Source organism: Ischnura elegans, chromosome 2, assembly GCF_921293095.1.
Source record: "Ischnura elegans chromosome 2, ioIscEleg1.1, whole genome shotgun sequence".
NCBI lineage: Eukaryota > Metazoa > Arthropoda > Insecta > Odonata > Coenagrionidae > Ischnura > Ischnura elegans.
The window spans coordinates 100,248,879-100,262,504 of record NC_060247.1 but is presented as its reverse complement, the minus strand read 5'-3'; the positions used below and the strand labels follow the sequence as shown (position 1 = coordinate 100,262,504).

Genomic DNA, 13,626 nt, shown 5'->3' with positions numbered 1-13,626 from the left:
TGAAATGTAACATAGGTAAAACATTTTCTCTCTCTAACGGCTTTTTTCCACAAATATGCATTCATATACATGAAAAAGATGAAGTGGCCTCTCCTACAGTGAAAAAAAAGTTCGGTAAAACAATGCTATCGCGGGTAAATAAACAAAAATAACGAAAAATCCTTAAAATAATCAGGGATGTAAATTTCTTTTGCCATAATTTTCTAACGTTGCAGTAGAGGTGATGATCACTATTTGCTTAACACGATTGAGAGTTAGTCCGAGAACGAACGGGAAGTCATGAAGAAATTTTTTCCCTCTGATACGCCTCGCTCAAGGTGACCTTTTTTCTATCCACGCATAAAGGTCAAATTCATTGTCTTTCCGCAACATTGACAGTATTTTCACTCATAATTTAAGTATACTAGCCACGGTGATATCTTTTACGGAGTCACCCGCAATGCACAAATTGTGCGAAAATTCCACAGAGAAAAAAATCAATTGCCTTGCCCGCGATTCGATGCCGGATCTCACGATTTTCGGTCGAGCGCAATAGCCAGTGAAGCTGTCGAGGCGTAATTCGCCTCTGTGGAAATTTGCGGACTTTAATCATCATCCTGTCCGGTATAATCCACAAATTTCCATGCAGGAAAAAATCGCTTCGCACTAAAAGCACTCGACTAAAAATCGGGAAATCCGAGTTCGAATCCCGGTCAAAGTGGATGATTTTTTCTCTGAGGAATTTTCGCACATTTTCACTCATTCAAAGGCTAATTTCACTTTCTACTCAGAACTATGACTACTACACGCCAGACACCGCAGAGAACCGACTGTGGATACGGATAGAGTGAAAGGGGGGGGGGGGGGGAGAGGACCTTTGCAAAAGCTTTCCCTGTAACAAAAAGTCAACTCAAATGTTAGGCACGAAAATTAATGACATCTCATGTAGGTATACAGTTGTTTCAACGTTTTTACCTTTTGAAAATCCAATTTTTCCTTACTCTTTTCGCTAAAAGTGCACTTTTTATAAAATTTCAGTGACAATTGAATCATATTGTCCCGGCTTGCCATTTTTTCTCACTCTATCAGCATGTAAGAGAAAGGAGGGAAGATCCATGGAACTAAGGAGTGTCGTGCGAATTATGTAATGCACGACGCGGCAGGTGGCGGGGAGGCAGGGGGCGTACGGCGTGCGCCTACAAGCAGCGTTTCGGCACTGAAATGTTGTTTCCCTTATTATTCGGGTCGAAAATCTCAAAATTCAAAACAATTGCATTATGGCTATCCGTCGTCGCGCAAACCAGGGGCTTATTTATGCATTTATTTCTCACCGATGCTCATATTCGAGACCACGTACCTATTCTATAATCGGATCATTTTTGAAATATGATAGGAATGATATTTTTAAATGTAATTGACTTAGTAGGGTATTAATCTCTTTTCCAAACCAGCAAACGCTACCCTTATTATTGAATCAAATTGAAACAAGGGGCTACTTAACTATAATTCCTGATGTATATTAGGATTTAAAATTCCCATCCATGATCTTTTGAATCGCTTCCATTAACCATATTTGAGAATAATTTCAATAATTTATCCAGTTTAACGCCTCTTATCGCCAAAAATTATTCTTATAAGAGTATGTAGTCCATGGTCAGTGTAGTCGAAACCAAATTCAATCTAATAGGATATATATCAACACTGTCCACGAATACTTCATCTTTTGCACTCGTAATTTATCGCTCATTTTTTTAATGATCAAATCCGCTGAATTCATCGCATTCTATGGATTTAAGAAGAGACTTGCTTTTATAAGAAGAATACTTACCACAGCGCCAGGCATCTTCACCGCTTAAGAAACAGCCTTCCTTATCATTTTCATTTTTCCTCATCTCAAAAGAGAGAAAAAAAATTTTTAAAGAGAGTTCTAGAAATTATTTACTTAGAGGCTATAGTAGATTATTGAGTGTAAATATAGCCACTTACTTATCTGTTATGATATGCTTCTTTATACTATACGATTTGTTTAAAAAGTAAACTTTTGATGAAAGGTGTTCCGTGTAATTAATAAATAAATATCCTTATTATTTATCAAATTGAGCCTAAATTAATCGTGAACTCCTAAAAAATACTTTCATTTTTACCTATAGCCTCTTCGAATAAATCAATTTAGCAATACCGAATAAAATGCATTCTCATTTTTGCAGCTATCTCAGGACCAGGATATTTCAGAACACTGTGAGTTGTCCAATTCCACCCGGCGTTGCGGAGAGGCCCTTCGGCTGACCCTGCCTTTGGGCAATTTGAAATCTGGAAGATATTGAAGATTGGATTGAAGGTTCAAGAGACAAATCGCGATCAAAATGCCATCGATGAGATCCAGAGACTCAACGGTGGATCCAATCATTCACTCCAACCATGGCAATCGAAGGCCCCGGAGGCATCGATGTTGCAGACACCAAGAGTACATCCACCCACGAACGTGTACGTTTTCTTCTTCAATTAATTTAACCATGTTGGTTTTCGAGGGCTGCTGCTGCTACATGTAGAATTTTATACTTTATGTTACAATTTTATTGTTTTGCTAGTAGAAATGTAATGTTATGCCGTCTTTAATCACGTTATTGGCTAGGTAAATTGCTTACTTTATTTAAAAACTTTTATCTTCACTGAGTGATTTACCCGATCACCCATTTTCCATTGGCCTTTTTTGTTCTGCGTAAGTCTCAACAATTCATGGCGTATTACCATTTTTTCTGAGCGGAATCAATGCTAATATCAAGAGTAATTTTGAGTTTTATTTTCCTAAATATTGACCTGAAAACGTAAAGATTGGAACCAGAACAAAATTAATGGCGAATGAATTGTACATTAACTTCGCGAAGGTTCACTTTCCCGCGTGGTTCCGAGTATTATTTACGTTTCTGCCATCTATTCTGTAAGTCCTTGAACTCCTTGAACGTATTCTTGTAAAGAAGACTTTAGATGGCAGCGCGAGCGCTCTTCTTTGACGTCACTTCCGCACTGAATCGTATCACGCCATCTCAATTACGTAGATTTTGTTATTTATGTGGATATCGTGAAAACAAAGAATAAAGAATGCATAGAAGAATCATAGACGGTGGCTTCTCTCGCAACGGAGGAAAGCACTATTATGGTACGTGAACCCTAGTAGGTTACCGATGATATTGGTGTAAAGATTTGCATATTCATTTTTGTAAACAGCGTATGAGGTTGATCATTGAGAAGCTTTCGAAAGCGTGTCCATTTCCTAGCCATATGCCATGATTTTATTATGATATATTATTTATAATAATTTCTCATCATTGGTGTTTTGGTTTTCGTGTTTTTCGACAGTATCACATTTTTCTGCGCGCCACATTTTTTTAGATTGCCGATATGGGACAAGCGTGCTTTGAATATAAGATTTTTTCCTTTAAGCAGGGAATTTTTCATTAAAATTAGTTGCCGCGTCATAGAAGCTGTTTTTATATGTAGATTTTGTGTTAACTTCATGTCATTTTTCTTTCAGGGCATGATGATAGGGTGGATAATAGACGAAGAGTATCTTTCAAGCCAGGCAGCAACAGAATTTCCAAGCATGACAGGCTCCCAGACCGACGTCTGCCAATGCATGTCCGGCTCGATGATGATGTCGATATGGCTGGCTCTTCTGGATTTGCCGGGCGCGATGGAAATAGATTGTGAGTTTAGCTCTTTCATTTTGTGTTTTACTGATTTCCACACTCTTTTCCGTCTTTTTTATTCCATACATCACGACGTTAAAGTTTTTTCCTTATTGTTAATTCCATCCCATCTTTCTCTGTTTTTATTTAGTAATACATCAAATGGAAAAAGAGGAAGAGGTCGGAAGAGGCAAGGCAGAAATTCTCCAGCTCCCCAAAACAGAGCGAAGCTTTCTGAAACAGCAAGTTGGTTTAAAGTTACTGTGAGTACAATCTGTTAAAGCCCTCTCATTCAATTCTTACGACGAACTGTTTATAATATTTTTTGCTGTTTATGCAGTGGTGACTGAAGGCTTACGTGCTATTATCTCTGTTAATGCCTAAACAGCAATATAATACATGTATTTCAGATCCCTTACGGTGCCAAGTATGAAAAAGACTACATTTTAAGAATGTTGTTCAGCCATATATCTCCTACAATATTTATTCCAATAGCGGTAAGTGTAGCTCCTTTTTATGTGGTGTTAATGAGAATTTAGTGTGATTATCGTTTTGATGGGTTAAATTCGTCCGTCTGATACCTTCAACTCTGATTGCCCATCCGTAGGGGCTATTTAAGTTTAAGACATATTCCTCTTAGATTTAGACCTATACTTTGGGTAGTCAATTTAGAAAGTTGTATTTTTGGCTGAGTGTTGCAGTACCTTCCAATTAAAAATTGGCTCGATAGTTCTTTGATGGTTAAGTGAATTTTGCAACCAGTATACTTACTTAAGTTAGACTCACAATTGGGGTTTTCTATCTTATTAATTGTTAATAATTATAATATTTCCAGAATTATTTTATAATTTAAGTGATATTATTGGGAGCCTAGCTCCTAAAAAAACATTCCGTAAAAAACATATTGCTACTCCAATACCTTCGTTTTGCCACTCATGCCTCAGAGATGCTGCTGCTTATCTATTGCCTCAAGTTTCTAAGTCCTTGTTTCCATTAATTTATTCCAGTATCGTACACAAGCTAATGAAGCTTCTTTCTATGTGGAAGATTATGAGGCAGCCCAAAAGCTTGCCTGTGCAGACAGAAAAATGACTGCAAGTGATGGATATAAGGTACACTATTGTGAAGTATTGATGGAAAATACCCTATAAAGTACTGATGTCATTTGGGGGTTGTTTTTACTCATTTTCATAATTTTTCTTTCCTTTAGATTCTAGTAAGAGTCCACCCTGGTACACCAAAGTTTGATTTGAACCCAGCTCTTAAAGCTAAGGTCACAACTGTTATGGGCAAGCGGTATAATGCAGATTCTAGGGCTTTGGATCTTACAAGGTTTCATTTGGACCCTGGTAAGTTTGGAACAGTCTGCTTGAAATCATTTTCCTATAATTAATAAATTAAGGTCTATAATTACCCCAAAATATATTTGCCTCTTAACTAAATTGCATTTTTTTCTGTGTGTAATGAGGAAAGAGAATCACCTGATAGAATGCAGGGCAATGATCTTCAACCTAATGATTTCATACTACCCCGATAATTATTATCATAGGGTGGAACAAGCATGTACAGTAGACTCTCGTTAATACGAACTACGTTGTTGCGAAGTTCTCGTTATTACGAAGCAAATAGTTGGTCCCGTCGAAAAGGCCTATCCAAGCTATAGTAAAAGAAACGCTATTACAAAATTTTCGTTTTTACGAAATTACGAACCTAAGTCCCGGTCCCGGCGGTTACAATATGAACTTTATTACGAAGTTGCACGCACAAGTCACGGTATTTAGGTGGGTATTCACTGCACTCAAGTTTCAATAATCGCGCCACGTTTAAGTTATTCTCGTGTACTGTGCCTAAGAGCGTCAATTATGGTTCTTTATTCAGTTTACACGCTACATCATATAACAGCCTTCATTCCTGTGTAGTCATGGTAACCCACTCATAACCGTTAGTAAATTCGATGTACAGTCAGTCCTCTTCCTATGCACATTCGATTTACGAATTTTCAGAGATACGAGCATTCAAAATTTTCAAATTTCAAATTTGGCGCCTTTCGATTTGGCCGCTACTACGCGGTGTGGCGCTGGGAAACTCTCACTTTGATCATGATCTGAATAAGGTATCAATGAAAATGGTGTGAATTTAGGAACTGTTCAACGTTTCGTCCGTTCTTCGTCACCGCGGGGAGCTATTTTTTCGGCTCCAAATGCATCGCAGGCCCCGCTAGATCAGTTCGCCACAAGCGTGAGTAAGCGCATACGTGTAATGCAGTGCTGCATCCCGCAGGATAACCGTACTCTGCGATAACTTACATACAGTCCGGCTGGCGAGGGTTGTCCAATTACGGCACAATAAGAGGGGCGCATCATCCTGCGCCAGCACGGTTTAAAGCCAATCGCTGTTCCCCAAACGCACCTCACACCCTCGCCTAGTCATACAACGTTGTCAAATGCATAAACGAACACCGAAATAAGCCTGATCCGCCAAAATAAGCCCATTCTTTGAATCACAAGAACAAGTAATTATTCCTCTAGGTCCTTCACGCTCGTCGTCCTTCCGGTTCTTTTCTTCATGGAACACTTTGTAAGCGTTTCCCTTTCTTACCTGGCCCCCTCACCCCCTACCCAGACCTAGACCATTTTGTCTGTTATTGGACAACTTTCGGTGGCCAGACTGTAATTTTATCAACCTAGGAACAAGGTCTTGGGATGCAACTAATTTGAATATCGGAGTTAATGTATTAGGGAAGATATCAACCCACGATTGCGTCATGGCGCAGTCTTCTGTTGAAAAACTGAAACTAATTTTCCTGTTTCTATATATTTCCGCGTAATTTAATCGCGTTTATAATACACTATTTCTTTCGACGATTCCTAGAAGAAACGTTCTTACGAACTTCGTTATTACGAACCTCCGATTTTTCGGTCCCGTGAACTTCGTAATAACGAGAGTCTACTGTATATAATAGTCAATCAGCCATTTTTCATTGCTCCTCTATCCTTCTGAAATTATGATTCCTTTGAGGGATGGTTTGAATTGGTGAAGGTAGTACTCGTTGATCCTGTAATTAACCACAGGAATGGGGGTACCACAAATTCCTATTTAGGGGGCTATTTCCTTTCCATGGGACCCCCTTACTGTGATGATATCATTTTAGGGGGATCTGCTAACTTAGTCTGAGACTTGACCTGAGGTAGCCTTTGGTCAGTCACCAAGCACACCATCTTCTTTGTTTGCCGTGCTCTTCTGGTTATTATTCATACTTCCTGTTATTGGTTATGTTGGTCATTTTTTTCAGTGTTTTTGTTTAATGATGTGGTAAATGTACAGTTGTTTGCAAAATAATTACATTTTGCTAAGTGAAAACTGATGAATTTTTGTAAAGAGAAAATATAAGTCACCATTGAGTCAATAGTCACCAATGGCTCTTTGGAAAACTGCTCAATTAGGGAAGGAATTGCTGTCAAGAGAGTAAAAAAAAAACAAAGAACAATGTGATGGCCTCACGTTGTTCATTATTCTCATGTCTTTCAAGAAGTATCCTACTAGTATCAAGCATTTTTGATAAATCACTATCTTTGAATTAACCTGGAAATTCGTTTGACCATCTATCCATGCTATATGAATTTTGTGTTAATGGATGACAAACGAGTGTATGTATATTCGTAAAGGCTTTTTTGCACCGTACATTAACACATACGAGTTAATGTCTGTTTGTACGAATGATTTTTGTGGACTGGAACAGAACAATTACGAATGCATGAACCAAATTGGAACAGATTTTATTTTCCGTTCATGCCTTCGCACAAGTTGGGTGGCTACACGGTGCACTTTCGCATTCATTCTCGCATTCATACATTAAGACATTAACTCGTAGGGGTTAATGTACCGTGTTATCAGGCCTGAAGAGGTATTTCATAATAGCAATGATTCTAATTTTTTTCAGATAATTTTTAAAACTCTAGCATTGTGTACTACATTTCTTTTTTATTTTCAATCTAGATTTGGTCCAAGATTCATTTTGTGCTCTGTCCCGGCCAAATTTGATGATAGCAGTTTTGGACATAATATCGGAGAATATCCCTGAGATGACAGCGTTGAACCTCTCAGAGAATAAAATACATGTCATTGACCATCTCAGCTCACTCTCCAGGAAAACGCCCAACTTGAAGATCTTACATTTGGGAAGAAATAAGGTAATAGTTGAATGATGATCTATTGTTGTAGTATATGTATTATCATTGTAATGTAAAATGGAACTGTATGTGATTGCAAGTTGTTTTTACTTTAATTTTTCTTTTTTCTGCAGATACATGAAATGACCCAGCTGAATTCACTGCAGGGTCTTCCAATTGTTGAATTGGTTTTACAAGGAAACCCATTATGTTCGAAGTTTAAGGACCAATCTCTTTATGTAAGGTAGGGCAACACAGTGTCAAAGTTGCCTGGTAAGGCATTGCGCTTCAATTGAAAACATAACCACCATGTAAGATGAACTTGTTTGGTGGTTGTTCTTTTCACAGTTAGATTCGTTAATCTAGCCCATTCATGTGGATTCCCTATGTGTACCTGGTCATTTTATCCATCATGATCTCTGATTTAATGCCATGGATACAATCATGCGGTGTGGTTTGCGGTGCACATTCATATCTCCCCATGGTTTATCTTTCATGTGAAATCTTAAGTGGATTTGTTTGCCTCCAGCCCTGAATTTGTTTGCATTTCTTGCGAGCGTTTAAAGAAGAAATGTATTTTTGAATCCATTGAGGTGTACTTCACTGGCAAAGTCAGGGTGTCCCTCCATACATGTTTGCCTGCAGCACGCCTACGGAAAAATTCCCCATCATCTTACTCAAACATATCTCATAACTGTGGTAAGGGTATTTGATTATGCAGAAAAGGCCAAAGGCCATGCCCAGTTGCATATTGCAACCATGTGGTTGGATTGGTTTCTGTGTGGCACTTCTGTCATTGGATGACACTCCATGACTAGTGTGTCGTTACTCAATGCCCCCTCCACCTTCTATCTTGCCAACTCCAAGGATTAAAATGCCATGCTCATGGCCCCTGAAAACTCTCATTTGCCCGCTCCCCTCTGCTGGTCGATGGCCTATGACGGTGATGTGCTGTCGTCTTCTTTGGAGGGGGGACCAGTGCCACCAGCAGGCATGCCATGCGAGGGTCGAGCTCTTGAGCCAGTTTTTGTCGCTGACAAGCTTGTCGATGATGTAACTGTGGAGGTGATAGGATATTGATGCAGCTGATAAATGTCAGAGTGATACCAATGTAGACCCAACTCCCATCTTTTGGGACCTTGAAGCTCATGAGGTTCATTAAAATGCAAGTTTCTCTGCCCTTGGCAAACTAAATTGAGGCAAGCATTTTAAAGTATGGATATTATACCTTGACTTTTGCCTTATCAATTTTTGTCCTCAAATTCATGACCACGTGCTCATTGTTTTTCTTTTACTTAAAATCAATGCTCCCAAGGATATGCTAGCAGCTTCATTCCTGGAGGTTGACACAAAGTTCTTTGTTCATCATGTGCCCTATGTGGTAATTACTATACTAACAAGGGGAGGTATTGTTGTGGTGGTACCATGCTGTTTGATTGTTTCCTGACGAGACAGGGATCTGGTTCTATGTCATTTTTCTTTTTTTTTTTATTGGTACATATTTTATTGAAATATGTGTGTGATAATGATACAGTTTTTAATTGTTTCATGCTCTGTATTCCATACAGTGAAGTGAGGAAGCGGTTTCCAAAATTAGTGAAATTGGTAAGTTAATTCTTAGTTAATTCCTTGGAATGTAATTTATATGTTCTAGCTAGATATTTATTTCCCCACTAAAATCATTTGTGTATCCATTACAGGATGGAATGGACTTGCCTCCTCAAATCAGCTTTGATGTCACAGATGAAATCAATATGCCCACGTCAAAAGGTAGTTTCATTTCCAATCCTGAAGGACAACCCCTGGTTAGACAGTTTCTGGAGCAGTATTACAGTCTATTCGATGCGGAGAATCGACAGCCACTACTGGATGCATACCATCAAAATGCCATGTTCTCTCTTTCTGCTGCCTACCCATCTGGTCAGGGTTCTACTACATCACACAGGTATGTTGAACTTCTGGATATTATGTCATCGTGTCCACTCTTTTGTTCTAAATGTGTGGTGAAGTTTGATCATTCTAACTATATACACTCTTGTTTTCAACAGGTTAAATGACTACCTTGGGGATAGTCGTAATCTTTTAAAAGTTCCTGATTATGCCAGAAGGCAGAAATTACTTCGGAAAGGAAAATTGGCAATTGTAACCTTCCTCTCCCAGCTTCCAGAAACACAACATGACCCTCTTTCTTTTGCTGTTGATGTCCCAATTTGTAATGTTAGTTCACTTTTGATATCTGAGAGTTGAGCTCATAGAAGTATTTTAAAATTTTCAGAATTATCTAATTAGTTTGTTTATTATTTTTCAGCCCCAGCTTATTTATATTTCGGTCAGTGGCCTTTTCAAAGAAACCAAAACAAATAGAGAACCAATACGAGCCTTCAATCGGGTTTTTGTTATTGTACCTTCTCCCGGTGGTGGCTTCTGCATTGTGAATGAGCAATTATTCATCACCAATGCTACCAAAGAGCAAGAGAAGGTGAGTGAGTCACTGTGTTCAGATTTTCCATGTTGTGAATGAATTGCATGTGATGTGACCCATAGGAATTAGAATTTTTAGTCCCTGGAATTATGCATGAATTGTTTATGAATTTTTGCTTCAATTGGGAATTTCAAAATCTTTTACTTGTTTCAAATTCATTTCACGTAATATTTAGTCAGTTCAGTTCCCATTTTCTGGCCTAAAATTTGTCCTAAAGTTTGTCGTAATTTTAAGTGCAGTATCTTAGTAGAATTTTTACAGCTGCATCGAAACGTGGAATGTCAGACAAGTAAGCAGAGTTGAAATTTCTAGCTCTCTCGACTCAAGTAAGATTAAAGAATAGAATGCTAATCACGTCAACATCTACTTATGAGGTTAAAGCGTCATAGCTTACATTGAATAAATTTAAATTTTAAATACAAAGTGTGCTAACTTACCTATACCTTGTCCATTTAATGCTTAAATATAATATTTTTTTAAATATTGAAGTAATTTCGGGTGTTTAAAAATTCTTATCTCTTGCAGTAATCACGTATGATTAACCTGGAGTTCTGTAAAATTTCCCTGGAAAACCAGGAATTTCACACGAATTTTTCTGCTTTGATCGGCTGGACACACTGTATATGTGTAATGGTGTGAAAATTATCTGCTCATTTTAGGCCGTGTTTAAGCCAGCGCCAGCTCCTGTCCCAGCAATGCCAGCTGAACCTTTAATCCCCGCGCAGCCGGCAGCACCCTTGGCTGGAGAAATGATGCAAGAACAAATGGTGCAGACCATGTCTCAACAATCTGGAATGAGTCTTGATTGGTCCAGAAAGTAAGTATCTATTGACTTAATGTTGCTTGGTAAAAATGTTTGTTGATGATTAGAACATCTTACCCATTGATTTGACTCACATTTGGTTAAATCTTCAAATCCTTACCCGATCCCTAGCCAGCACATTTGCTGTGGACCAATTGGTCAAATGCATAAGTAAATGACATACCCTTTGTGAGGGTTGGTCATCATTTGTTCATTGAATAACTCCTATGGTCAGTTGTGAATAAACACTTTATAATGTATTTAGTATTGATACCTGTGACATTGGAGAAACTTGAGATAGCAAAAATTTAAGGGATCTAAAAAGGTTGTAAATTTCTTGAATGAAACAATTGCGCAAAATCCTACCTATAGTCAAAAATGTTGTTGCCCCTCAGCCATCTGAAGTCCAAATTCTGTGGAAAAAGTTCAATGAGAACTCAGGTGCCAGCATATAAATGAGCAAATATGTGGTACGAAAGTTTGGGATCGCTTCTAATCACAGATTTTAAATGCCTAAGGTGCAGTGAACCATTTAAATTACATATACTGTTAGTCATTGGAATGGATTGTTATTTATGGTAAATTTAATTTCAACAGTAAGGATATGTAGCATTTTAGTATTTATCTATCATTTTTAAATATAATATTTTTCTTTTTCAGATGTTTAATTGAAACTGGTTGGGACTTTGAGCGGGCAGTGTTTGTGTTTACTGAACTTCATAAACAAGGGAAAATTCCTGCCGAAGCTTTTATTAAGTGATGTGGTGTACACTCACAGTGTGAAGTTCAATCATCTGACATTGTTTTTTTTTTGTTATCATCATTCCCCAGTGAAAATCACTGCATAGAAAATAAACTTATGACTGATGAGGAAAATTTTATGCTATGGACCTGAACTCTTTTAAATGAATAGCATAGAAAAAGTGATCATATAGTGTGTGCGTGAGTGTGTGCTTGTTCTTGCTGACTTTCATGCAGAAGAAAACCAATAAAACACCAGGGTGCGTTAAGTTTTTCGTACAAAATTACTTAGGGGCTGTGTTTGTGAAAGATTCCTGGAAGTGAATAGACTAAATTTGGATTTGGTTTTCATCCTTGAGTACCAGCTTCGGTCCTCATTTTTATTTTTTACTATTGTTGTGATGAGACAGAAGAAATTGTAAAATTCTGTTTCTTGTAGGAAAAAGTGAATGAAATGAATCAATTTTCATGTTAAACAAAATGAGTTTCATTGTCTCCCTTGGTCTCCTTTAACTGCAAATATGTATTGATTTTAGTCCATGAAATTCATGTGGTGTGTATACCTGTTGGCTGCTTAACTGGTGCTTAAAATTCTGAAGCTGATATTAAAGCTATTGCACTGGGCTGGCACCTACCAAGGTAACCTTATTTTTAATAAGTAGGCAAGGAAAGTAATATTTTTCACAATTAAAGAGAAAACATAGCTTAGCATTAGAATACATAATATGCCATCATCTCATCAATTAAAATGTTCATTTTACTTGCCAAACAAACCTGAGGTACATCAAGGAAATAAGGTTCAAAATGTGCACTCAATTCTGTCACCATTTTTGTATTGAACCCAGTGGTAGGTAAATGGTAGACATGTTATTTTTCAACTCGCACTAAGAGCCACCTCCACTTTTGCCTAAATTACACCGTATGAAGTAACATGTTGCCCCATTTTACACTATGGAACTAATGACTTGATAATATAGGATAGAATATATTGCAAAATGTATTTGTATGGTAAAAATACATATAGCTGTTTTATTTTTTACGCTAACACTGCTCCATAATTCACTCCACCAATTATGCCATGCTGCCACCCGTGACCCATTTTTCCCCAAATAGCTGCCGGCTAACATTAAAATGGACGTACATTAAATTTTTGGTGCATTTGCGATCACTTCCAGGTCTGATCAGCTTTCTCTCCTCAAGCAGTAAAAGTGTGCCAGTGGATCATCAGCAACATCTCAGATAAGTAAGAATTCAGTTATAAAAAATACTTAATAGCATAGGCGTAGTTGCGATAAACCTAAATTTCTTTGAGGAGCTTGGACAAACGTAATTCTTCAAAAGCCACTGTCACAAACACAACACTATGGTTAATGGCTATCCTAAGGAAGATCATGTGCAACAGTTCATAGGCCAGTAGCGGATACACAAAAAACTCAAGGGAGGGACGAAAATATTTCTTGAGAACTTTTTTTGGAATGAAAAATAAGTCTCACGCAGTTTGAAAAAATTTAAGGTGATAATATGTACACGCATAATAGATAATGCTATCTTATGATATAGAAAGTTACACTTATGGTTCTGCTATGCTAGGCAATGCAGTTGGCCCCATAAGGAGGAGGCACGGGAATCCTGAACCCCCATATGTATCCGCCACTGCGTGGCAATACAAGTTTCAAATCTGAAATTTTGGCTCAGGGACGTCAATTTTGCCTTATGAAGGGCATTTTGTTAGCCAGCTATTAGTGTCCTATGTTATGTCAGAAGGTA

At 37.8% G+C, this 13,626-nt stretch overlaps 1 protein-coding gene across 1 annotated transcript; it reads left to right on the top strand.

Moving 5' to 3' along the window:
• The first annotated feature begins 2,992 nt into the window (after positions 1-2,992).
• On the top strand, positions 2,993-12,335 carry LOC124154245 (nuclear RNA export factor 1-like). Its single transcript, XM_046527843.1, has 14 exons — positions 2,993-3,136; positions 3,512-3,683; positions 3,817-3,928; positions 4,076-4,162; positions 4,673-4,777; positions 4,876-5,014; positions 7,662-7,855; positions 7,969-8,078; positions 9,403-9,439; positions 9,535-9,779; positions 9,883-10,051; positions 10,143-10,313; positions 10,976-11,133; positions 11,779-12,335. The coding sequence occupies exons 1-14, from the start codon at positions 3,079-3,081 to the stop codon at positions 11,876-11,878; spliced, it is 1,857 nt and encodes a 618-aa protein (XP_046383799.1). The 5' UTR covers positions 2,993-3,078; the 3' UTR covers positions 11,879-12,335.
• Positions 12,336-13,626: the final 1,291 nt, after the last annotated feature.